Here is a 25,919-nt window from a genome sequence, read left to right as displayed (position 1 = left end):
TGTGTGACAGTAGACTTGAGTAGTAACACAGGAATTACGGACAAAAAACTGGTATAACATAGAACAAATATCCATGAAGTCCATCTGTGTTGTAAATTCTGGTGTTTCCAGGATTTAATCACTTGACCACTGTAATTCCCACATTTTTTCCCTTGGGGAATGTCACTTGATCATGACATCTAAGTTAAGCATTACTGTTTAAATTTCCAATGGTTTCCCTTCCCCACACACATGAAGTCAGTTCTTCTGGCATGGGGCTCTTTGTGGCCTTGCCTCTGCACCTCTTTTCTGCTTTGCCTCCTGCAGCATGGCACTCCAGGAGCTGTTTGATTTCATGGCACATACTATGCTAGTCCATATCATGTTTTCTTCCCCAGGATGTCTCCATGGAATCCCATGAAGATAGTAAACATACCAAAAAGGTTAAAAAACAAACACCTCCTGCCTGAATTTCATTTGAGGCATCAATTTCTTAGCTATCAGATACCCAAGTGAGTGGGAGATGGTTTGCCATATGCAGAACTTGCAAAAGAAGGTTCAGTGAACTGTTTCAAAGTCACCTCTGTTGAGCTCATACCTGAGAAACCTAAAGGAGCTGTGGCAGTAGGAAAGTGATGGCTATGTTGGGATGAATCTGTATTCCCACAGGTCTTGGGGGTCAGGGATGCTTGAATGCTTCCTATAGGACCAGCTGCGGACCCTGTGAGGTGTGGAAGTTAGTATAAACATATCTATGACTCTGCCTGCAAGGCTGAATGGCAGAATATGAAGGTACACTCTGGATGCCTCGGGGCTCAGGAAAGAGTTGCAAATCACCAACTGGGACAGATGCAATTGGATCGAGTGGCTTTCAAGAGAGAATCTCCCCAACACCACCATCATGGGAATAGCCTGAAAAAGGCCAGGAAAGTACCTGTAAGAGTGCCACATTATTATATCTAGAAAATCCAAAGAATGTAAAGCTAGTCTATGATGGTATCAGTTCAAGTACACCTTCCCACTCCCTTACCTCTCCTCACCCATCCTCCCGAGGGTCAGGAGCTGGCTGGTGAGCAGGTGTCAAGGAGGAGCCACATTCCGGCTGTGTGACTTTGGATAAGTTACTTAGCCTCTTTGTTCCTTGGTTTCCTCATTAGTCAAGTAGGAACACTTAAACCTGCTTCATAAGTTGCTGGGAGGATTATATTAACTAATATAAACAAGTTGTTTAGAATAATGCTTGGCTCCTAATAAGTACTCAATATATTGTAGCTATTATTGTTGTTTTTAGGAAAACTGTGGAATGAATTTTTACCAAACTGCTAGCTGCTAAAGGCAGTTCCCAAACTAGACAAGTGCTTCAGATGTTCATTGATCTGTGAAATGATGAGACTACCAGAGTCCTCATCTGGAGACAGGGCGGGATCTTTGCACTACTAAGTAGACTGATGCTCCCCACAGCATTAAGCTGCGGTATGAATCCCAAGAACCACAGACAGTAAGGATAAGGAAGGGAGCAGGAGTGAGTGCTGATTTTAGGAAGCAGAGCCAGTTCTGGAAACATTTTTAAATTGCTAATAATTTCTCACTTGTCTCTTTTTTTTGAGCAACTACCTTTGTCAAAAATCCAAGGTGCCCAAACCAATGTTAGGTCACCTGAGTTCCAGAAGATTCTCAAAACTCAGCCGAGTTTGGATTTTGCTGGGTATGCCCAGGATGATGGAAGCAAGCGTGAGCCCTGGAGTGGGGACTGGTCTTTGGGTGCACCATCTATTAGCTGTACCACTAAATTCCAGACTCTAGACCTTAGGGTCAATGCAGGATCTCCCCTCTGTCATCCCTAAGTCTGATCTTGATAGCTTAACCACACTATCTCCAACATTCAATTAGCCTTTTCTTAGTCACTTTGTAAAACTCTATCAGGCCCCAGTTTCTGCCTCTGAAAAAGCTTCTACACTCATTTTTATTTCCTATTTCCCCAAATCAGCTTACAAATAACTTCAGATTAGTCTTCCTAAAACATGTTTAATTGGGTTTAAAACACAGTTTAAATTCCTCTGTTCTAAAACATTTGTTTCTTCCCAGTTGCCTACAGAAAACATCTCAAATTCCTCAGTCTGACAGTTTGCCTGGACAAGACCTATCTCGTCTTACTCCAGTTATTTTTATTTTTATAAGGACCATCTGCTACTATCAAAAGGAATTAACTCATTTTTAAACTTACCCTATGTTAGCTCACCTACTCTTGCTCCTGTGGTTCTCCACTGCTGGGCTGCTTTCCTGACCCTGCCTCCGCCTAACCAATGTTTACTCAGTGCAAATCCCATCCCTTCTCTAAGACTTCCTGGATCACTTACCCATCCTGAAGTTGTTCATCCACTCTTTTTTTTTTCAATCTATAAATATTTATTGCTGCTCATGTATAAAGCACTGTATTAGGTGCTGGGGATACAGCAGTGAACAAATGAGACAAAATTCATGATTCATAAAGGAGAAAAGTAAACAAGATAAGTAAGGAAAATATATTGTATTAAATATAGGGTTAAATATTATAGGGATAAAACAAAAACAGCAAAAGGAATATACGAAATTTTGGGGAGGCTGCAGCACTGGCAATGCCTTACTTATATCTCCTTGATTCTGAATATTCTTGGACATGTGAAGGGCCTTCTGGTGTAAGCATCTCTGATTTTCTACCTAAAGGCTTTCTCTGACTGCTGATGCCTGCTCTGCCTACACACAGGCAAGGTTAGAAGTGCCAGGAATTAACACCCCCAGGAGCATCCCTTAGCCAATGTCTAACAGGAATTGAGGAGGGTAAATACTCCTCCCATAGGACAATGTGTTCGGTACAGCCTCCCCAAGCTCCCAGTGGGAAATGAGCCCTATTTGGCCACAGAGTTAACCCACTCATTAATGTACCCTATATTGTCTTCTTTCTCTGTCTCATTTCCCTGTTCCCTTACTGCTATTTCAGGGTATCATCTCCCAAATCAATACCATCTAAAATCCTTTTATCAGGATCTGCTTCTGAGGAATCCAGTCTAAGATAGATTGAGGTGGTGAAGGAAGGATTTACTGAGTAAAGTCTTGAAGGACATGAAGGAGCAAGCTATGAAGTTATTTTGGGGAAGAGCATTCAAGGCAAAGAAAACAGCAAGAACAAAGAGCTTGAAACAGCAGTGCTCCTGGTTTGTTCAAGAAAGAATGAAGAGGTCAGAAGGTAAAAATAGATGACATCAGTGAGAATGAGGGCCAGCCCCTGTAGGACCTTGTAGGTCATCATGAGTATATTAGGTTTTAATCAGAGTGAGAGGGGAAGTCATTGGAGGGTTTTGAGTAGAAGAGTGACATAATTTGACTGATATTTTAAAAGGATCACTCTGGCTGCTTGGTTGAAACAGGGTAGAGGAAGAGAGATGGGTCACAAGACAGTTGTAAAAATCCAGGAGGTTATTGATAGGTTATTGAACCAGAGTGGAAGTAAGAGAGGAGATGAGACATGGTCTAATTCTGGATAAATTTTGAAGGCAGAACTAAAGAATTTGCTGATCGATCTGATATGGGAATTAAGAGAAAGAAAAAGTTAAGGATGACTCCAGGGATTTTTGCCTGAGCAACTGGAAGGTAGAGCTGCCATTTTCTGAGATGAGATAGAATACAAGGGAGAAAGTTTTAAAGAGGAAATTAGGAACTCAGTTTTGAACATGTTAAATTGGAGATGCCTTGTAGACAATCAAGTAGAGATTTCAGTGGGGAATTGGAGAAACAAAGGAGGACTTCAGGGAAAATGTCTAGGCTGGAGATAAAAATTTGTCAATCACCAGCATGTAGATGGGATTTAAAGCCATGAACTACATCAGATTTGCAATAGAGCTAATGTGGACAAAAGAGAGAAGAGGACCACAGACGGAGCCCTCAATTACTTTAGTGTTTATAGATGAGGATTAACCAGCATAGGAGACTGAAAAGCAGCAGCCAGAGTGGTAGGGGGAGAACAAAGAGTGTGTAGAGTCCTGGAAGACAGAAGGCACTGTTTTTGTCAAATGCAGCCAACAGGTCAGGGAAGTGAGTGCCTCCTTTTGCTAATGTCTAAAGCAATTAATTGTTTGCATTAACTAATTAGCACAACTAATCATGACTGCCTTCTGTCATGATCACTTCTAGCGTTGCCTTGAAATAGATCTTTGATTGTTATTTGTGTTTTATATGTTTATGAGTCATTTTCTTGGCCACATTATAGACTTTACTAGGGCAAGACTGTGACATAAATTTTCTTGATACCCACGCAGAGCTCAGGAGCAGGCACTGCATGCGATAGGCACTTGACAAACATTTAATCTTTTAATTTGCATATTCAACTAAAATATCACATTCTTCATGAAATATAGCTCAGTTAATCTGTCTGGAAGTGATCTGTCCCTTCTCTGAACTCCAATTGCACTTATTGTCTACACTTATCAATTATCACTTTGCATTACATGTTATCTTCTCATAGCTATAAGAGGCCTCTCACAAGGGATTCTTAGTTTTTTGATGACACAAAAATGTGTTTCATATGTCCTTACGTACTCTAAATGACCTAAAATTAATTAATTAATTAACTCATGTAATCATCTACCTTGCCTGTGTCTAAAGTGCCTTACATAAATGCATATTAATAAAATAATTGTTTCCTTAATATCTGCTTCCTTTCTGGCCCAGTGTTATTGTTTGGAGCCCAGGATTTATCGCCCTGTACTGATATGCATGGCTATTTTGACCTATGCCTGAATAAAGCTGTCTCAACATTGCTGGCATTTCATTAGAGAGGTTTATGGCAATATTATAATAATCACAGCCACTGAAATTTTGTTGCTTATTCTACACACGCACAAAAAAAAGCAAATTAAAATTGTGGTTTATGCATCACCTCCATTCTGAGAAGTAAAGTAATGAGCACAAGATCATCTTGCCCAGGCTGAGGGATGACTTTTCTGGATATTAAAACAGATCCGCTTAACACATCTATGTTTTTCAATCCTGGGCATCCCAAATCCTGCACTGAATTCCAGCAGATTCTGATCTGGACTATAGATTATAAAAATTAGAGAGCACTGAAGCTGTCCTAAAATGGAGCTTAGGAGGTGCTTATAAATGTAACAACAAGGAGGACAGTTTCCATCATAAAACTATAGTACAAGGATAAAAACGAATGCCTCATTTTTTTGAGTTGAGACTTTCTGAACAAGCAAAGATAAGAGATTTCCTTCCCATAAAAAGAAAATTCACATACTAGAATATTGATGTATCACTTTCATACCCAACTAAATCTGAATCCAATATGACAGCAAACTATGTGTTTTCCAGGTTGACAAAACAGAAACGTCCCTCCAGGGGAAAATGGGAAAGTAAGTGAAGTGTGATGACTCGGTGTCAGTACTTGAGAAAGAGGCCAGTTAGATATTATGTATTAAGATAGTCACATTGTGACTGGCAACACTGTGACTTTTATTTTTAAATTTAACATTTCACATTTTTAACCTCCAACACATAGGAACTGCCCTTATTAACACACTTACAGAAAATCAAGAAAAATTTTATTGAGTTTTTTTTTCTGACTTTATGAGACTTCAGGTATCTGGCCTTATTATGGAGAAACAATGGCTCAGACTATATAATAAATGCTAGGATTCCACAGAAAGTGTGAAAATCAAGTCTTTGATTTAAAAAAAAAAATGGAGTTCTAACCTGGTCATACAGATTACAGGATTTTTTGTTGTGATGTATCTTATTCTTCATGAAAATCGGTATTTGTAAAGGATTGAAGAATATTTGTATTGATAGTTAAAGCAGACTTCCAGCAAGAGTATAACATTTTCAAGTCAGCACCTTAGTTCAGAAAGGTCAATACAAAGTAGAATGAGAAAGGCAGGTATATTTCTTTTGAGTCATTTCTCCCAGCATCTTAATTATACTTGGCAGGAATTGCTCTGGTTTTCTCAGATTTTTATTTAATGTAGTGAACAAAATCCCTGTTTTTCTCTGGCTTTTAGGGCATCTTTTACTTTGGAATTATCAGCCTGGTTTGGATATCTGTACTCACTAAAGTCTGTGAGGTCTTGTGACTGAGGAGTTTGACCTCAGGAACTGCCTTACTCTACAGTGGGTGGGGCTGGATCGAATAGGAGATGGAAGTGGAGAAAGGGACTTGGCTTTTTCATCAGTTTGTTTTACAGTTTACATGGATTTCTGGTGTTTCAAGCATAGCGTGAGAAACAGCCAAGATACATAGGAGATTGTTTTATACATTATAAGATTTCTTCCAAACAACCGAATGTGTACCCTTATTCTTAAACGTAGTCTCTACCCCTCTGAAAACACAATATATTTTTTAAAAAATTGGAAAGTTTGGGAGAGTAAACAAGGTAAAGGATCAGAGGAAAAATTTTATCCTTACATGTAAAATTTTACATGTGTATTTAAAAGGATAATTTAAAGAGAGAAAGGGAGGAAGATAGAGAAAATAAGGGCATTATGTTTTTAATTAAAGTTCTTATTTTGAATTAACTGTAGATTCACATGCAGTTGTAAAAAAAAATGAAACAGAGAGATCCATGTACCCTTTACCAAGTTTCCCCCAAGGCTAACATCTTGCAAAACAATAGAATGTGTGCATTGGATTTTGATGTTGTGGGGTAGAACATATTATAAATGGCATAAGGCAATTGTTTGCATAAATAAGACATGTCTGTGAGAAATCAATACCTTAACTCCACTGAGTTCAGGGCAATTTCATGGAAGAGACAGAGTTTTAGAGAGTAGCCAACTTTAAGAAAGTTGTGGTCAGTGAGCCAAGATGAAATGTGTTTTCAGGCCCAGACTACAATCAGAAAATTCTGGAAGTGAACAGAGATGGGAAGGGTAGCTGGGTGATTTAAAAAGAAAGAGAGAGAGAATTCCATGGTTGCCTATTAAGCAAAAATGAAAGACCATTCTTCCTGGAAACAGTAAATGTCTTTTAGTGAAGGTGACAGCTGGAGAAAACAATTTTGACAAGAGTCCTCTGTGACCATCGAAAATTCATGCCCAAAGGTATTTGCTTACATCTGGTTTCTTCTATTTGTTATGTGGGCAAAATTTTAGCAAATAACTTTGAGAAGCTTCATTTATCTATCTATCCACCTATCTATCTAGGAAAACTGGCTATATTTTGATAATTACTAGATAAAATATTTTTGCCTTGGTCCTTTTATCTTGTATTTCAGTGAGCTACTGTAACAGTAATTCTGTCCTTTGCTCAATGAAAGTAGCAAAATTTCATTACATTTCATTGTCTGAATTCCTGTTATGGACAAGTGGGGGGGTCTGAGGAGCTGGGCTGGGAGAGAAGGGTGGTGAGAGTATTCAGATAGAACTGAGGGTCATCTCAGAGAGTGCATCTAGGGAGTGACACTAAAATTTAGAGCCGAGTAAGCAGTGCATCAGGGCTGCTGCAGAGCCGCTATGCACTGTATAATTTCTGGGAGTGCTGTTCCACAGCAAGGCAGCCAGGGGCTGGATATAGAGGTACAACCTAGCTTTGAGGTGTCATGACGGTCACCAGGGATGCCCAACCAGCTAAAAACATCGGAAGAGAGGGCAGGATATGGAACTCAGGAAGATTCCCATGACATGTGCTGAAGCTGCAGTTCCTGTTGTATCGGATGGCAATGGGCTCACTCTGGTGAAGGAGGAGCCATGAAAAACACAGCAAAGGGATATGCAAGTTTCACTGAATACGTTAGCAGTAAATATAGCTTAAAATGCATAGGAAGTCAATGGGACTTTGGCTATCTCTTTATTATATATAAATTTTCATTGTATTATGGTCTTTGAACAGTATTTTTATTATTATAGTACACCTATATTCCCCTCCTCCCTGTCTCCTTTCAGGGATACTTGGATCTATACTGTGTTCTCAGGGAGTTGGTGAGCCCTCTTCACACGCAGCCTTCTCTGACAGGGTTGGTATGATGGCTGACGCTACAGCAACTTGGTTTGGGGTGGGGGGCACAAGCAGGAAGCTGAATGCCTGAGCCCTGGAGTTCCTTCCCTCCCTTGCTCCTTTGAAGAAGCGGCCAGTTAAGAATTTTCCCTCCCTAACTCCCTCTCTTTTGTGTTTCCCTATCCCAGGGCTTTCCTCACCCACTTTGGACCCTGAGGGAGAGATTTTGTAGGATGTCACACAGAACAATTGCTCGATATACTCCCCACCATCCTGACATTGAAACAGCCCACTGCTAACCTAGGTATGACTGATAACACCGGTAATAGGCACCATTTTACATTCAAGGACTCTGAATTTGAGAGAGAGCATGAACATCAAATTTATGGTCCCTTATTTTAATAATTTTTTTAAATTTTTCAATTTCATATTTGTTATTTGTGGCTGAAAATAAAATGTGTAAATATATTGTTGTCACCAGGGGAAAATATTCCATAATGGCATACAGTCAACCCTCTGAATCCTTGAGTTCCATGTCTATGGAATCAGTCCTCTGTGGATCAAGAATATTTTTTAAAATGCATCTGTATTGAACAGACTCTCTTTCTTATCATTATTCCCTAAACAATATAGTATAACAACAATTTAGATGGCATTTACATTGTATTAGGTATCATAAATAATCTAGAGATGATTTAAAGTATACAGTAGGATGTGTGTAGGTTATGTGTAAATGTAACCATTGCATTTTACTTCAGACACTTAAGCTTCCATGTATTTTGGTATTCTTGGTGGATCCTGGAGCCAGTGCCCCGTAGATACTGAGGGACAACTGTGTATGGCATAATTCCTATTCCAGAAAACATTTCAGTATGTTTGTATAAACAATAAGCCAAAATAATTATTGTGCTTATTTGTAAGTGGCAAGACTACAGGTGATTATTTTCCTCTATATATTTTTTCTAGTGAAAATTATTTATATAATGTTGCCATATAGTATATCAAAATTTTAACAGAGAATTCCAACTGAATTCCTGTCAATACAAAATTATATGTATTTTAAACCATTTTTTAGAAAACACAAATTTTTGAGCATAAGGCACATGATTAAACCAAATATGAGCAAATTCAAAATAAATACACACAACTTTCTTGTTATAGAAATAAAATCTACCAAGTGTGCATTCAAACACATACACTTGAAATATCATTGGATGGGTAAAAAGATGCTGGTAATGGAGTTTGCCTCTAGGGGAGGAAACCGAGTAGCTGAGGAATTCTATAGCCCCCTTGAGATCTTTGGTAGATTTGCACTATGTGAATTTTAGCAACTGAAAATCATTAAAAAACAAAGAAAAATAAAAATAAGTACAGTACTCAAATTCCTCCAGCTATTTCTTTCAATCACTTTTTGCCCTTTCCATTGTTAGATTAGTCTACTCTAGTTTGATTTATTTTGACTTATAGCCAAAAACATAGAGTATCTCTCACTGCCCTGTTTGGATAATAAATAACTAGAACCTGTTTTCCCACTAAATATTTCAACACTAACTGATGTGAATAATGTTTGCCTTCTTTGCAAAACCTCTCACAGCGCTGCTATTAAAGAACATGTGTAACTGCTGAGTTTGATGTATTATCAGTTCGGTAAAGGTCTGACATAGAAAAGCCTTGAAGTTAAGATTAAAGTTTACAGCACGATTGTCACAGAAGAGTTGTCAGTCAAGGGCTAGATCTAATCACTCATTTGTACACTGATTCACTCATACAAGGTCACTCAGTTAAGCCAGGAACTTCTGGTACTTTCCTCAGTTTTCAACTTCCTTCATCCAATTTTCACTTAAATAAAATGACTTGTTTTGTTTTGTTTTTACTGGGAGTGGTCTGAGTTTGATTTTGTATAGAGAAAAGATGATGAATCCGATGATACCCACATTCTCTCCTAGCTTAACCTGTAGTTGTAAAATATTTATGTTGCCCCAGGTTTAGCTAAGCATGGTTTACAGATTATTGCTATAGTTATCTGAAAACTGTATGTGTTAATCTACAAATTTTGACAGTGATGACAGGTGGTTTGTGCTCAAAGACACTGGTAGTTAAATGTCCAGAAGGGAAGTGAGAACAGGAAAGAACTAACGAACATTGAAAAGGTAGTGAACTGAATGAACTGGTGGTGTCAACTAACTACCTCAGCACTCATATAAACGCTGATAAGAGTCATATGAGTACCCGAACATTTATTTACTTAATCAAAGGTTAAAAGTTTTGAGAAGTGGGAAAAAGGCAGATCTGACATGAGAATTCTGAGAACCTTAAGAGAATTGCTATTACCTTAGTGGAGAGAACTATTAGAATGAAATTAAAGTCCACAATGAGGAAGGCAGAGAGCAGACAGCATTGAAAGATACCTAAATAACAAGGTCAAAGTGTGAAAAATCAACAACCTATAAACAATTCAAATAAAACAACCTAGAAAATGTGAGTTAGAATTTTGAGAATTGTAATTCACAGCATTGAGAGCAAAAGCCAAATGTGCCAAATAAACGACCATAAATGTTACCATAATGGAAAAGTTTTACCTGGCATGGTCTAAGACACCAATTCTGAGAACTGCGTATAAGAGTTTCATAGGAAGCCAAAAACAAGTAAAGAAAAATAACAAAAAGTAAAAGCACAAGAAAGAATTGGAGAAAATATATAAGAATACAGCTATCAATGACATTCATTTTAGTGGGGCTAGTTTGACTCACCAATGTAGCAGATTATTTAAATTGGCAACATTTTCATATAGGGTAAACTTAGTCCATTTGATACAAATGTGGACTAAGAATTCAAAGAAAGACTTTTCTTGTATATTTGATGTTTTTGTCTGTCTGTTTATTTGTTTCTTCTGGAGACAGGGTCTTGCTCTGTCTCTCAGGCTGCAGTACAGTGGCGTGATCATGGCTTACTGCAGCCTCAACCTCCTGGGCTCAAGTGATCCTCCCACCTCAGCCTCCTGAGTAGCCTGGACTACAGAAGCAAGCCGCTACACTTGGCTGTTTTTTTTAAATAGGGATGAGGTCTCCCTATGCTGCCCAGGCTGGTCTCGAACTCCTGGCCTCAAGCAATCCTCCTGGTTGTGCTGATCTTTCCAAAGTGCTGGGATTACAGGTGTGAGCCACTGCAACTGGGCGTGTTTTTTACTGTTTTTTATATTGATCATTAGCCAATCGCAGGGACAGATTTTTGATAAATTGTGCTTATTTTGAAACATGTTTTAGTCACAAATGTTCTTATACCTAGTAAATATTTTATATTTAATTTAAAAATAGACAGTGAATATAGATGATTCCTTTAGGATCGAGGAAAACAATTTTTTTGGTTTGTTTGTGTTTGATTTTGGTTTTTAAGATAGTAGATAATAATGCTATGAATGATTCAATAAGGAGGGTAAACTAATTATTCAGGAGAGAGAAAGGACACAGACTGGAGTAAAACCTTTCAGTCTGAGGGGATAGAATCCACTGCACTAGCAGAGAGAGGTCATCCTTCATTAGAAGCGGGAACCATTGCTTCCGGTAATAGGAGGAAGCCAACTTATATAGGTAGAGATGCAGTAAGTTGGTAGATTTGGTGTTGGGAGTGTGCACATCTTATTGTTTTTAGTTTCTCTATGAAATGATGGAAAAGGGCATAAGCTGAGAGAAGAAAAAGGGGTGTTTGACATGTGAGGAAAAGAATGTGAGAGAATCTCCTCAGAAACATTACTGGGGGCCCCAGTAGAAAGTGGTCATGAATTTTATAAGAGATTAATTCTGCTGCACAGGTAAAGGTGTGAAGTAGACGAAAAATTGAACTTCACTCGAATAAGTTGTTGCAGGGAAGTAAATGGAAAGAAAGAGAGAAAAAGGAATTGAGGTCATGTGCAAGGAGCGATTATAATGAAGGACCCATAGAAATTAAAGCATCTTTGGGCCCGATGAAGAATGAAATGGTAGTAATGTCCATAGCTTGGAGGTCTCGGTGCCATCAGAAGGTTGTCAGAAATCGTACCAGTGGGAGTAGGCTTGGGCATCAGAGAATAGTAAGCTTGAAATTCTGATTTTGAGGGGATGAAGTTGTTGGTAATGGCAAGTTCTAGGTTATGACCCTGGCGTGAGTGGCTGAATGGGATTGAGGAAAGATTGTTGGATATGAAAAAGTGAAAGAACTGAGAGGCCCAAATGTTGCATGGGTTATTTGCATGAATATTGAAATTACCTACAAAAGATGTCAGAATTAAGGAGGAGAGCGAGAGAGTGAGAATACATAGACACAGTGGGCTAGGTTCCAAATTTTTCAAAGAATAAGAGTTGACAGGGAGGACTGTACCATAAGGAAACATAGATAGTGACAGAGTCTGATGCTATGTGCATTTAAAATCAACATTTGAATAAGTATGTAAATGAACATGTTAGTAACCATTGATATCTGCCAGAATAGCAGTTATATCAAATACATCTGGTTTATATGTTAATAAAATAAAGAAAACACAGCAGAAAACATTTATATACGTAGCAATGACAGTAAAGAGCAAATTTTTATCACGACCATCAATATTACTTCTACTCTTACATCATGAATAAGACATTTCCAGGTTTTCAGAAAGTGTCTGGTAATTCTGGCGTGGGAACTGTGGAGGATTAAATGAGAATGCTAACAAAGTGCTTGGAGCAAGATCTGACATATAGTAAGCATTAAATAAAAGTCATGAGGCAAACTGAAGATGACTTCCTGTGTAAGAAAAGGCTTCCATGCCTTCTTTGCTACTCCTCTTTATACATTGTCTTAGACCAAAAAACAATTTTTGTGTCAGAAGTGCCTTGACCTATACTGGTTTTCCCTAATATGTAGGCCAGATGGTTTTTAAAAAAATATTTCTTAGGCCGGGCATGGTGGCTCACGCCTGTAATCCCAGCACTTTGGGAGGCCAAGTCGGGTGGATCACAAGGTCAGGAGATGGAGACCACCCTGGCTAACACTGTGAAACCCCATCTCTACTAAATATACAGAAAAATTAGCCAGGTGTGGTGGCAGTCACCTGTAGTCCCAGCTACTCAGGAGGCTGAGGCAGGAGAATGGCATGAACCTGGGAGGCGGAGCTTGCAGTGAGCAGAGACAGCGCCACTGCACTCCAGCCTGGGTGACAGAGCGAGACTCTGTCACAAAACAAAACAAAACAAAACAAAACAAAACAAAACAAAACAAAAAAATCTGAGAAGAGTACTGTGTTAAGAAATATAAAATCTGCTCCTGAATGTGGTAAATAGTTGGGGGCATGACAGGCTAGCAATGCTTTTATAATCATGGGTAATATTAAAATATGTCTCAGAATCAATAAAGCTGGATATATTTGACTAAACATGGCAAAAACAAAATAAATATACATCTTAAACAAGGTTAGAAACCAAAAGACTTACCAGAAAAATTATTTGCAACATGTGGGATGGAAAAAGAATAACTCTAATATACAGAAAGTTCTTATAAAATAATAAGAAAAATATTAAACCATCATTTTTTAAAACAGCAAAAAACATGGATATGAATAACAGAAAAGTCCAATGAATATATGAGAAGATATTTATCAGAAGGAATCAAAAGAACATTTATGAAATCAACAAGTCTCAGCATTAAAGAGGATGCAGAGAAAATGCTCTCTGAATCATTATTAATAGGAATGAATATTAAAATCATATTGACTTTCTGTTTGGCAGTTGTCCATTTTATTCAAAATCTTAAATATGCATACCCTTTGACCTAACAATTAATTTCTAGGAATTTATTCTAAGGATATAAGGAAACAAACATCCAAAACATCTCAGCCACTGTAATAGTAGACAGATATTGAAAAATGTTAGTACTCATAAAAAGATACATGTAACAGATTTCTGGATGAAACAAGTATGTTACAAGATATTATTTGTAGTTTTGATCACATTTATGTAAAAATATATGTGCTTGTGTATGTATATGTAAGTGTTCAAATAGATGTCTGAGGGGATATGTCTGATTGTGTTAATGGAAATTTTCTTTGACCGTGGAATTTCTGATCATTTTCACTTTCTAGCTTCCGTTTTTCTATATTGTTTGATTTGTGTATTTACAACCCTAATGATGAGTTATCACTCCTTGGAGTCTTTGCCCTTGTATTCCACTTTGCCTGGACCATTCTGTTACCTCCTTCAGTTCTCTGCTCAATGTCCTCCACTGGAAAAGTCTTCATTTGCCACTCTATTTGAAATAGAATGACCACTCCTTTGTCCCCATCTCTCTCTCTCTTTCTTTCTTCTTTCTTTCTTTCTTTCTTTCTTTCTTTCTTTCTTTCTTTCTTTCCTTCCTTCCTTCCTTCTTTCTTTCTCTCTTTTTTTTTTGAGACAGAGTCTCACTCTGTTGCTCAGGCTGCAGTGCAATGGCGTGATCTTGGCTCGTTGCAACCTCCGTCTCCCGGGTTCAAGCAATTCTCTTGCCTCAGCTTCCCAAGTAGCTGGGATTACAGGCGTGTGCCACCACGCCCAGCTAATTTTTTGTATTTTGTAATTTTGTAGAGATGAGGTTTCACCATGTTGGCCAGGCTGGTCTTGAAATCCGAACCTCAGGTGATCCACCCACCTCAGCCTCCCAAAGTGCTGGGTTACAGGCATGAGCCACAGCACCCGGCCTTGTCCCCTTATTTCATTCCTTTTCCCTGCTTTAGTTTCCTCAGCCATACTTCACACCATATAACATATCTTAATTTTGTTTGCTTATTTATTTATTGTGTATTGTCTGACTCCTCCTTTTCTGCACTAGAAAGTGAACTCCACAAGGGCAGGACTTTGTTTTGTACTAAACTGTAACCCCAGAGCTGAGAACAGTGCTGTTTTGGGGAGAAAGGCACATCATCCCATTGATACACCTGAGTGCTTCAATTTCATGGTGCTAGTGATCCTATTTATGATATGGGAGAGAAAAAAAAATCTCAAATATATATTTACCTTTTTATTTCTCAGGGGCTGAACCACTTCCCTAACACACAGCTCTAGATCATTGAGATAATCCTTTTCTGTCTGTATCAGCTCCTTAATGATCTTTTCCCGCTTTGCCATCATCCTCTTCATTTGATGCTCTTCCTCTGGGGTTAAGGTCTCAGCTACAGAACACTCACCCTGTGGAGTCATCTTTTCTGTTAAATGAAAACATATACAGGTGAGGCATTCTGCTGAGGTTTCTTTTTCCTTCATTACAAACAACGCCTTAAAAGGACTTTGTTAACAAGGAAAAAGGCTGAAGGTATCCTCATGATGTTTTCTTAGGAAGTGATATATGGACATTCCCCTACAAAACTATAAGCAGGAAGAAAAGTGGGAGTGAACTTCCTCTAACAAGTGAGTTAAATGATACTCAATTATCGTGGCTTCTTTAAAATAGCCCATTGCTAGTAGCTTAGCCTATAAAGCCGGTATTCAGCCTGGAGGTCAAATGTATGAAAAAAACAGTTCACAACTTCCGTTCACATTTGCTTTTAAATCAAGGGAAGAATTTTAATTAGTAAATGAAATGCCTTTAATTAGTAAATGAAAATGAATTTTGTTTGTCACTGCTATTAAAAACAATTACCTCTCATTCTCAGTGGGTAATATCCAAATCTCAATGAAATGGAAAACAATTGCATGATTGGAGTTTTTCTTTTCAATTCACTATCAGAATCCATGAGGAGTGAAGAAGTGGTGGATTAAATAAATTTCAACTGAAATTTTTCATGGTTCATCTTTTATATCAAGCATATCTTGTTATTTCAAAATTCTTGAACTGTCGAACAGAAAGTTTTAATTTAAAAAGTCACAGTACTGGGGAGATAATGAGATACATGGGAAGCCTCACACATAGCAAAAGTTTATATGAAGTATTCAAGTAAGAAAGCTAAGTATCTTCGAGGATGAGCTCCCCACAGCAATGTAAAATTTTGGAAGCCACAAACCAGACCACAGACCATGAAATCAAAGTGGCGATAAACATCAGGGCAGTGTATGAGTCTGTGTATGTAAGAGTGTGTGTAAATGGATTTGCTTCAAGCTTGAAGCTTAATTTTCATCTTAGTCTCTGCAGTTGCAGAAGTAATTATATTTCATTTAAAGTTAACATGATTCTAGTAACTGGTATATGAGACATCTTCAATGTTGACACCATTCCCTGAGAATGTGGAACTTTACAAAAGGGCCTATAAAGAGCCTGTACAGTAAAAAATAAATGTACAGGTCACAATGTGTGAAAGTGAAAATAGAGTGTTTTCTTGGCTGACTCCGGGAACAAAGCTAAGACAACTGGAGAAACAATGTAGCAGAAGAGTTAATGGTGTGATGTCGAGAGACTGCCCCAGGAATGTGAACAGACACTTTAAAAAGTAATGAGCTCTCTCTCTGGTCCACTAACTTCAGCATTTAAGGCAGAGACTCAATATTCAAACATCTGTGGAGAGTAATTCCAGCATCAGTTTGGAAGCTATACTAGGTTGATCTTTGGACAATCCAGACCCACAGGTGAGTATGTTTCGGAACAATTTATCGCCTACCAATCCCTCCTTCATCAGGAAAGCAGGAAGTTTTGACAAATAGCATCCAAAACCACATGGTTTTATGAGATTTGGGCTATTTAGTGCTAAAGAAATAATCCACATGAGGCAGGGAGCAGTGGCTCACACCTGTAATCCTAGCACTTTGGGAGGCCGAGGCAGGCGGATCACAAGGTCAGGAGATCGAGACCATCCTGGCTAACACGGTGAAACCCCATCTCTACTAAAAATACAAAAAATGAGCCGGGCGTGGTGGCGGACTCCTGTAGTCCCAGCTACTTTGAAGGCTGAGGCAGGAGAATGTCGTGAACCCGGGAGGTGGAGCTTGCAGTGAGCCGAGATCATGCCACTGCACTCCAGCCTGGGCGAGAGAATGAGACTGTGTCTCAAAATAATAATCATAATCATAAATCATAATCCACATGAGCTATATAAGAACAGATAATCTATTCAAGGAGAGAGAATGAATGCATGAGATATCCTGTAGCCCTCAAATCTTGATCTATATTATGAGAATTTGGGGGTGCTTGCTAATTTGTTTTTTTGTTTTTTGTTTTCAGAAACAGGTTCTCACTTTGTCAACCAGGCTGGAATGCAGTGGTGCAATTGCAGCTCACTGCAGCCTCAAACTCCTGGGCTCAAGCAATCCTCCCACCTGAGCTTCCCGAAGCACTGGGCTTACAAGTGTGAGCCACTGCACCAGCCTAATTTGTAATATTTGCATTGGAAAGTAGAAGCAGCCTGCCTCTCAGTGCCCCAGATTTGAAAAAGCAAGTTACAATCACGTGTCATTACAATGAATTATTTTGGATATGAAAGAGGAAGACAGGACATCTTATGAGAGGAGCTGCAGTGAGGAGGCTGCATTGTGGCCCTTTCTTTTTAAAAATGTGTATATTCAAGATGTACAACATAATATTTTGATGTATTATACATAGTGAAATGATTGGGTGGGGGTGGGGGAGACTGAGGGCAGAGAGGTGTGAGGGAGGTCCTTTACTCTTGGAGTATGTGAAATAGAGCACAGGAGGAAATCTCATGCATAAGAGAGCTGACAAACCAGTATGGACACTGCCCAATTATCACTTAATGTTTCCTTGAAAATAAAAATGATGCTGATGAAAAACTGCTCTGACATTTGCTTTTCCAGGTTCTAAACCTTTATAAATTTTATAAATGCCTTATAAAATTAATCTATGAATTATTTGGGATCCTAGCAAGGAGAAGGAAGTTTTTCCTGATCGTCGACAAAGGAATATCCCTAAAACATGCATTTGGGTTCCTTTTAGTTCTAAATTCCAGGACTCAATCACAATGTTAACTTAACCTGCTTCACAGACGTTTCAGTTGCTGCACTTTAAAATGTACCACATCAGATTTTGTCAATTAAAAACTGCTTAGGTTTTCCAATACTGCTCAACAACTTGTTGAGAACAAATTTGTGGGGGCAAGGTGGGTGAAATAAAGTGTCAGTGAAAATACTCAACTTCTCCCTCAGGTATAAAAATCTCTCAGAGAATTTACAGTTGAGCAACCTTATGAGATATCTTTGTTTGCTCTTTTGACTCAAGTTTATTGTAGGAACAAAAACTTCACTTGCATCATTTTATGGTCAGGTTTCTAAACACTTTCTATGTTTGCATTTCTTAAACCAACAAACTCTGCAATGCATTGTGGACACATTTTGTTTTTGTAAGATCTTTCTCTGCATTTAAACATTTTATCTTTTAGTTATACTTAGCTTTTATATATAAAAGTATTTGGAACTCAACAATATTGCTAACACATATCGCCCAAATCAGCAGTCAGCTATAGCCCGTCTTTTATTTCTGGATGAAGCAACCGAGGGGGCCTGGTGCGGTGGCTCATGCCTGTAATCCCAACACTTTGGGAGGCCGAGGTGGGTGGATCACCTGAGGTTAGGAGTTTCATACTGGCCTGACCAACATGGAGAAACGCCGTCTCTACTAAAAATACAACATTAGCCGGGTGTGGTGGCACATGCCTGTAATCCCAGCTACTTGGGAGGCTGAGGCAGGAGAATCACTTGAACCCACCAGGCGGAGATTGCAGTGAGCCGAGATCGTGCCATTGCACTTCAGCCTGGGTGACAGAAGGAGACTCCATCTCAAAAAAAAAAAAAAAAAAAAAGCAACAGAGGGGCTATTTAGGAAAGAAGGAAAAATTGTTTTAGGAATAAATGTTTCCCAATAGTTTGCATATAATAAAATACAATGTCAAAGCCAAAGTGAAACTAAGGTTAAAAGGATATTCAGATTGCTATAACAGAAATATGCAGCTGTATATTAAAGTAGTACCATATAATTGACTTCACTCTGTATTTCTTTCACACTCAAGCTTTATTTTTCCAGCGGTGACGTGAATTTTTACTATTCTAGCCACAAAATTCATTAATAATATATGTGGAGATACCTGGCCAAGGAAGTTTATATAAAAAGAGGTTGTTGCAGTTTGGGAAAAGGATAATCTGACTTGAGATCAGCTCTGCCACTCAGCTGTGAGAACACAGTAGACTAATAACTAATAGTTATCCTCACAGAGCCTTGGTTTCCTTACCTGTAAACTATGCATGAAAACCATCACAGTGTGATCATGAAGACTGAATTAAATGAGCAGCTCCATGTGGAAGCTCCTTGAGATCTTTAAAACAATACAAATGTTAACTATTTCTGTGGGAATGGGAAAAATAGGGTTACTTTCTCTACAGTCTCAAACTCTTCCACCATCTAGAGCAAACAATTATCCCATTATTTTGTGGTTACCAACTTGTCAAGAAAAATGCATGACTCTAAAGTGGGTGGACAGCTAGTTCAGTTGGAAGAGGAAGAGGAAAAAAATAGGGATGCTGCTTTCAGAGGAAAGTCAGAACAAAGCTGGGGTTTAGAATCCTGAGCAGTTTATCTGGCTTGGGTATATGCATGGGGAGAACCTCGATCTCTTAGAGAAGTGCAATAGCACCCAAAGGCAAAGGGGTGTTGGGGGAGGACTGAAGACAATCTTCACTGATAGCCAGGTTTTGCTTAGAATTTATCCTATCCTGTTTTTCCTTTCTTCTTGCTTTTGCTACTACTACTGCCATTTTGGGGTGGATTTAAGGAGAGGTAATTTCTTTCTTTCTTTCTTTGTAAATTATAAAATAATATGTAATTGTAATATCTATCTACGTTATATATAGATAGAGATAGAAATAGCTATAGCTATAGATAAATAGACATAGATACAGATAGAGAGAGAGATGTAGATATATTAGAGGTTTAAGTGCATAGCCTTGGGAGCCAGACTGCCTGGGTTCAAACTCCACCACTACCATTTATTAGATCTATTACCTCAGACAAGTTACTTAGCTCTTCCTGTATCAATTTTCTCATCTGTAAGTTAAGGATAACGTTAGTAAAGCCTTATAAAGTGATTTCGAAGATTAAATTAGTTAATGTCTGTAAAACACTTGTAACAGTGCCTGGCATTATAGTGGATATCTTGAAAATGTTTTATTATTATTAGATGCAATCCCTATTTATTAATTGTAATATTATTTTTACTGTATTATTGGTTGTATTCTAGTGTAGTGTATAGGCTTCTCAAAATATCTCCATGCACATACAAATACACGTATTTACAGAAGTTCAGTTTTTTGTTTTATTTTTTAACAGTAACAAGCTCATATACATATTCTTCTGCAACTTGCTTTTGCAACTATAACAGTATATAGTGGGGATCTTTTTTGTAACAACAGCATAATTGTGTCAGACACTGCTGTTGTCTGCACAGTATCTATTCTCCTATTTGTTTTTCATGAACTGAACCATAAATAGATAAAAATATTTATTTATTGGGCAATTTTTAAATCAAGAGTGGGAAAAGGGAACATACTCAGGAAACATATCCAGATAAAGGATCAGAAAAGGAAACACACCAAGTAAAAATAATGCTCCAAAGAAAGAGACATCAATAAAATGATTTGTCTCAGCCTTGGTGGTGATCAATAGAAAAAAAAATAGCATCCCTTAACAATTCAAGGACACTAACTGGCTCTCATATGGATTTGAGATCTGAAATTATTGAATGCTTAACAAATAAATAGTAATGGCTTACTATGAGCCCAAAATCATCTTAGGCTCTGGGGATACAGCAATAAAAAAAAAAAAAATTCCTTTCCTTATGGAACTTAACTTCTAGTTGGGGAAGAAGAACATAAATAATTTAAACAAGTTATTTAGTATACTAAAAGGTGATAAGTGATATAGAGAAAAATAATGCTATGAAAGCTGCTAGGAAGAGCTTAAAACGTGTGCAATTTTAAATAAGATGGCAGGAAAGGCCTGAAATAGAGTTGAAAGGTGAGAGAGTCATGCAGATATCTGGGAGAGGTGGTTTTTAGCAGATGAATTGGTCAGTGGAAAACCTTAAGGTGAGCGTGTGCATGGCCTATTTAAGGAACAGGAAGCAGAGCAATGTGTGGCCAGGTAGGAGAACGCTGGGAAGAGGATAAGCTATTTGGTGGACAGGACAGCTTGGGAGAGATTGTGGAGACTTCTAAGTATTTTAAACATTTAAACATTTTTGTGATATTGCAGAAAAGCTAAGGACATTAATGAACTTTAGATGTTTTTAAATTAAGGATATATGTTAAAATTTCAAGGCCAACCATTAAAATAAAATAGCATGTAAAATTTCAAAACCAGTAGAGGAGAGAAAGCAGTTCAAATGAAGAAAGGAGAAAACCGAAAGAGAAAAACAAATATAAGGCAGTCGATTCAAATCTATGTGTAATCATAATAACTCAGGTGACCATATTATCAAACTGTATTCAAAAAACAACAACTATATGCCATTTATAGTAGAGAACATAAGCACACAAGAAGATGAAAGTACAAAAATATATACTGAGCAAATACTAATTAAAGGAAGGGTGAGATATAGCTATTTTACACAGATAAAATAGACTTTAAGGCAAAAATAAAAGTGGGCACTATATAGTGATAAAGTGTCCCATTCATTAGGAAGATATGAAAATTCTAATTCTGTATGTACTAAATAACATGATTTCAAAACATGTGAAGCAAAAAGTGAAAGAGTTGAAGGTAGAATTTGACAAAGCAGTCTTAATAGTGATATTTTAAACATAACTGTCAGTAACTGATAGACAGGACAGAAAATATTTACTCCAATAATTAGAGATTACATAGTATTTTTAAGGACACTTGATGAAATACATTATAAATTAAGTTATAACATTTCAAAGAATTAGTAAATTGAGAACCACAACTACCATGAAATTAATGTAGAAATAAATAACAAAAATAAAATGTTAGGACTCATTTGTTTTGGAATTAATAGAGAACCAAAACCTACAAAATAACTGATGGGTCACAGAAGAAATGACTAAAGTGAATAGAAGATATCTGTTATAAGGATAAGAAAAATATTACAAATTAAAACATGTGGAATGTAGGTAAAGCATTGCTTACAGAAAATTTATAGGCTTAAATTCATATACAAGAAAAGAAGCAAGAGTGAAAATGATTGGACTCTTAACTAAATAAGTAAAAAAAAAAAAAAATACAATAAGCCAAAAGAAAATAGAATAAAGGAAATTAAGAACAAAGCTTAATGAAATTGAATAGAAACTCAAGTCAGGCTTCAACTGTTCCTTGCAGCTACATTGCAAGGAATACGAGATTTTTTTTTTTTTTTTTTTTTTTTTTTGAGACGGAGTCTAGCTCTGTCGCCCAGGCTGGAGTGCAGTGGCATGATTTTGGCTCACTGTAACCTCCACCTCCTTGGTTCAAGTGATTCTCCTGCCTCAGCCTCCTGAGTAGCTGGAATTACAGGCGCCCACCACCACACCCAGCCAATTTTTTGTATTTTTAGTAGAGACGGGGTTTCACTGGGTTGGCCAGGCTGGTCTCGAGCTCCTGACCTCGTGATCCACCCACCTCGGCCTCCCAAAGTGCTGGGATTACAAGCGTGAGCCACCACACCCGGCCATAGGAATACGAGATTTTAAGAAATCCTAAAACACACACGGAAACACGATACCATGAGTCAGATGCAGAAAATAAAATTGATAGCATAATTATATCCACAAAGTCTTAAGTTACTGAAATTATTAGAGATATAAAAAGGGTATTTAATAGGTTTAAAAAACAAGTAATGGTTTGAAATTATAAGCAAGAAACAAGAGAATATAAAAATGATCAAGTGGATTTTAAAAGATAATACAGAATCTTAAAATAAAAGCTCATAATAATTAAAATTTAATTATTTTGTTTAATCAATAAATGACTAAGTTGAATAAATAGTTGAGTTGTATAATGAACTAAATAGTAAATTATACAAAGTTAAAGAGATTAATGAACAAGCCAAGAAAATTTTATAGAATGCAATAGACATGTAAAATATGTGAGAGAGGTTAGGAGATGTTGAGGATTGAATAAGAAGGTTCAACTAATGTTTACTAGGAGGTCTAGAGGGTATAATAGAGAATGTAAGGAAGAACATTATTTGAAGTGCTAAAAGCTGGGAGCTTTTCAGAATTTTTGAAAGATGCTATTCCTGAGTTCATTCCAAGATGGCCAACTACATGCAAGCAGGAGAAACATCTCCCACCAAGTGACCAAAACACTGGGAAGACTGGTGCACTCCTAGTAAATCTTCAAAGAAAAGGCATTGAGAGGGGACAGAAGGAAGCCGTGGATGCTGGGCTCAAGGCAGAGAAAGCTGGGAATCCTGTATGGGGCTACGGGGCACCGGGACTTGTTCTTGGCCCCCAACTACTCCTGCAGGTGGGGTGAGTTAAACAGACAAGGAGTACTTCAAATAATGCTTCTTCCTTACAGTCTCTATTATGCCCTCTAGACCTCTACAGAACTCTCCACCAAAAAACAAACAGAATAGTCCCGGCTTGGTGGCTCATGCCTGTAATCCCAGCAGTTTGGGATGCCGAGGTTGGTGGATCATTTGAGGTCAGGAGTTTGAGACCAGCCTGGCCAACATGGTGAAACCCCGCCTCTACTAAAAATACAAAAACTAGCCGGGCTTAGTGGTGGAGAATCGCTTGAACCGGGAAGGTGGAGGTTGTAGTGAACTGAAATAGTGTCACTGCACTCCAGCCTAGGCAACAGAGCAAGACTTTGTCTCAAAAAAACAAACAAACAAAGACACAAACAAAAAAACCAGAATATACATTCTTCTCATTGCCACACGGCACATACTCTGAAACCAACCACAAAATCAGACATATAATTATGCTCAGTACATGTACAAAAATCCTTGAAATTTTACCAACCACTCTCTCAGACCATAGTACAATAAAATTAGAATTAACGACCAAGAAAATTGCCCAGAACCACACAATTACATGGAAATGAAACAACTTGTTCATGAATGACTTTTGGGTAAATAATGAAATTAAGGGAGAAATCAAGAAGTTTGTTGAAACCTATGAAAACAAAGACGCAACATACCAGAATCTCTGGGACACAGCTAAGGCAATGTTAAGAGGGAAATATATAGCACTAAATGCCCACATCGAAAAGTTAGAAAGATCTCAATTTAACAACTTAACATCACAAATAAAAGAGCTAAAGAAGGAAGAGCAAACCAACCTCCAAGCTAGCAGAAGACACAAACTAATCAAAATCAGAGCTGAATAGAAGATCGAGACATGAAAACCATTCAAAAGATCAATGAATCCAAGATCTAGTTTTTTTGAAAAAATTAATAAGATAGACTGCTAGCTAGACTAATAAAGAAGAAAAGAGAAAAGATCCAAATGAACACAACTGGCAATGGCAAAAGAGGTAATACCACTGACCTCACAGAAATACAATCATCAGAGACTATTCTGAACACACTATGCGCACAAACTAGAAAATCTAGAAGAAATGGATAAATTCCTGGACATATACACCCTCCCAAAACTGAACCAGGAAGAAATTCAATTTCTGAACAGACCAATAATGAGCTCCAGAACTGAGTAAGTAGTAAATAGCCTACCAACTAAAAGAAGCTCAGTACCAGAGGGATTCACAGCCAAATTCAAACACATGTACGAATAAAAGCTGATATTATTCCTACCGAAGCTATTCCAAAAAATTGAGGAGGAGGAACTCCTCCCCAACTCCTGCTATGAGGCCAGAATCATCCTGATACCAAAGACTGGCAGAGACACAACAAATAAAGAAAACTTCAGGCCAGTATCCTTGGTGAACATCGATGCAAAAATCCTCAGCAAAATACTGGCAAATCAAATCCAGCAGCACATCAAAAAGCGAATTCACCACAATCAAGTAGGCTTCATCCCTGGGATGCAAGGATGGTTCAACATATGCAAATCAGTAAATGTGATTCATCTCATAAGCAGAACTAAAGACAAAAACCACATGATCATCTGAACAGATGCAGAAAAGGCTTTTGATACGGTTCCATATCCCTTCATGTTAAAAACTGTCAATGAATTAGGTATTGAAGGAACATATCTTAAAATAATAAGAGCCATCTATGACAAACCCACAGCCAACAACATACTAAATGGGCAAAAGCTGAAAGCATTCCCCTTAAAAACTGGCACAAGACAAGAATGCCCGCTCTCACCACTCTAACTCAACATAGTATTGGAAATCCTGGCCAGAACAATCAGGCAACAGAAAGAAATAAAGGGGATCCAAATAGTGAAAGTATTCCTGTTTGCAGATGACATAATTCCATATCTAGGAAACCCCATAGTCCTGGCCCAAATACTCCTTCAGTTGATGAACAAATTCAGCAGTTTCAGGATACAAAATCAACATACCAAAAAAAAACCCCACTAGCATTCCTATACACCAAGAACAGCCAGGCTTGATATGCACCAAAATAGAACTTCTTGACAGCATAAAATCCACAGGGCTTATAAAACAGTAACATAATGAGAAAAACTGAAAGTATCTAGGTAACAATGACATGATAAATGAAACTATACCTCACATCTCAATGTTAAATGTAAGTGGCTAAATGCTCCACTTAAAATATACAGATTGGCATAATGGATTAAAAAAATCACAAACCAAATATCAACTGTCTTCCAGAGACTTACCTAAAATGTAAAGATTCATATAAATTCATGGTAAAAAAGTGGAAAAAGATATTCTATGCAAATGGAAACCAAAGCGAACAGGAATGGTTATTCTTAGATCACACAGACCTTAAAGCAACAACAGTAAAAGACAAAAAGGTCATTTTATAAGGATAATTTCGACAGAAAGATATCATAATCCTAAATCCATATGTACCTTACACGGGAGCTCCCATCTTCATAAAACAATTACTACTAGACCTAAGACAGCAACACAATAATAGTGGGAAAATTCAATACTCCACTGACAGTACTACACAGATCATCAA

At 37.7% G+C, this 25,919-nt stretch overlaps 1 protein-coding gene across 1 annotated transcript in view; it reads right to left on the bottom strand.

The window, feature by feature from the left end:
- ARHGEF38 (Rho guanine nucleotide exchange factor 38) overlaps window positions 1–25,919 on the bottom strand; it is a 128,207-nt gene that overhangs the window by 76,464 nt on the left and 25,824 nt on the right. Inside the window, exon 2 of the mRNA XM_001170503.7 lies at window positions 14,941–15,128. Coding sequence (XP_001170503.5) covers window positions 14,941–15,128 — 188 coding nt within the window. The remainder of the gene's footprint in view (window positions 1–14,940; window positions 15,129–25,919) is intronic.

This window comes from Pan troglodytes, chromosome 3 (genome assembly GCF_028858775.2).
Source record: "Pan troglodytes isolate AG18354 chromosome 3, NHGRI_mPanTro3-v2.0_pri, whole genome shotgun sequence".
NCBI lineage: Eukaryota > Metazoa > Chordata > Mammalia > Primates > Hominidae > Pan > Pan troglodytes.
The sequence above is the reverse complement of the archived record's forward strand: the minus strand, read 5'-3'. Positions and strand labels throughout refer to the sequence as shown.